At 68.4% G+C, this 1,009-nt stretch overlaps 1 protein-coding gene across 1 annotated transcript in view; it reads left to right on the top strand.

Moving 5' to 3' along the window:
* The first annotated feature begins 6 nt into the window (after window positions 1–6).
* TET3 (tet methylcytosine dioxygenase 3) overlaps window positions 7–1,009 on the top strand; it is an 8,020-nt gene continuing 7,017 nt past the window's right edge. Inside the window, 2 exon segments of the mRNA XM_010723173.3 lie at window positions 7–538; window positions 541–1,007. Coding sequence (XP_010721475.3) covers window positions 59–538; window positions 541–1,007 — 947 coding nt within the window. The 5' untranslated portion in view covers window positions 7–58.

The following is a 1,009-nucleotide window of genomic DNA, read 5'->3' as shown; positions in this document are numbered from 1 at the left end:
CTACCGGCTGCCCGCCCCGGCTTCGCCCTCGCTGCTCTACAAGAAGTTTGACACCGAAATGAGCCGGGGAGGGCTGGCGCCGCGGGACGGCGTGCCAAGGGGGGAGGACCTGCACGCCCTCAAGGCCGCCCTCGCCCTGGCCAAGCACGGCATGAAGCCCCCCAACTGCAACTGCGACGGCCCCGAGTGCCCCGACTACCTGGAGTGGCTGGAGCAGAAGATCCAGGTGGCCCTGGGAGAGGCCCCGCTGCCCCACGCCCCGCCGCCCCCCGACAAAGGTGCTATCGCTCCCCCCGCGGTGCTGGAGGCCACCGAGCCGTGCCCATCGGATGGCCTCCCCTTTTCCCAAAGTGCACTGAATATTGCCAAGGAGAAGAACATCAGCCTGCAGACGGCCATCGCCATCGAGGCGCTGACGCAGCTCTCGGCCACGCTTCCTCAACCCGGTGCTGATGGGCCGCCCCCCGCTCCGCCACCGCCGCCGCCCCCCCCGGTCGCCCCCCTGCCCCCCCGGAGCCATCCATCGATGTGGTGCCTCCGTCTGGGACCACCGATCCTATGGCGGAGCTGGAGCAGCTCCTGGGCAGCACCGAATACATCGCTGTGGCCTTCAAGCGGCCTGAGGCTGGCAGAGCCCCCCCCGCAGCAGCCCCGAAGCCCCCGGATCGGACACCGAGCAAGGAGACGGCGAGCAGCCCCCGCGTGCTGCAGGAGCCCGACCTGCACAGGAAGACACAGCTGGTCCTGCAGCAGCACCTGCACCACAAGCGCAGCCTTTTCCTCGAGCAGAGCCTCTCCGCGACCCCCCCGGAGCGCCCGCCTGGCTGGTGGACCTCCAGCACGCCCAAGACCTTCGAGAAGCAGGCCAAGGAGAAGAAGAAAAGGATGCAGCCAGACAAGCCAGCCCGCAAGCAGGTGCAGATCAAGAAGCCCAAGCAGAAGGATTCACAGCCGCTCTTCCTGCCCTTTTGGCAGATCAGCTTGGAGGGGCTGCGGACCCCCGCTGAGC

This window comes from Meleagris gallopavo, chromosome 24, assembly GCF_000146605.3.
Source record: "Meleagris gallopavo isolate NT-WF06-2002-E0010 breed Aviagen turkey brand Nicholas breeding stock chromosome 24, Turkey_5.1, whole genome shotgun sequence".
In the NCBI taxonomy this organism is placed as follows: domain Eukaryota; kingdom Metazoa; phylum Chordata; class Aves; order Galliformes; family Phasianidae; genus Meleagris; species Meleagris gallopavo.
This window is presented reverse-complemented; position numbering and strand designations above follow the sequence as displayed.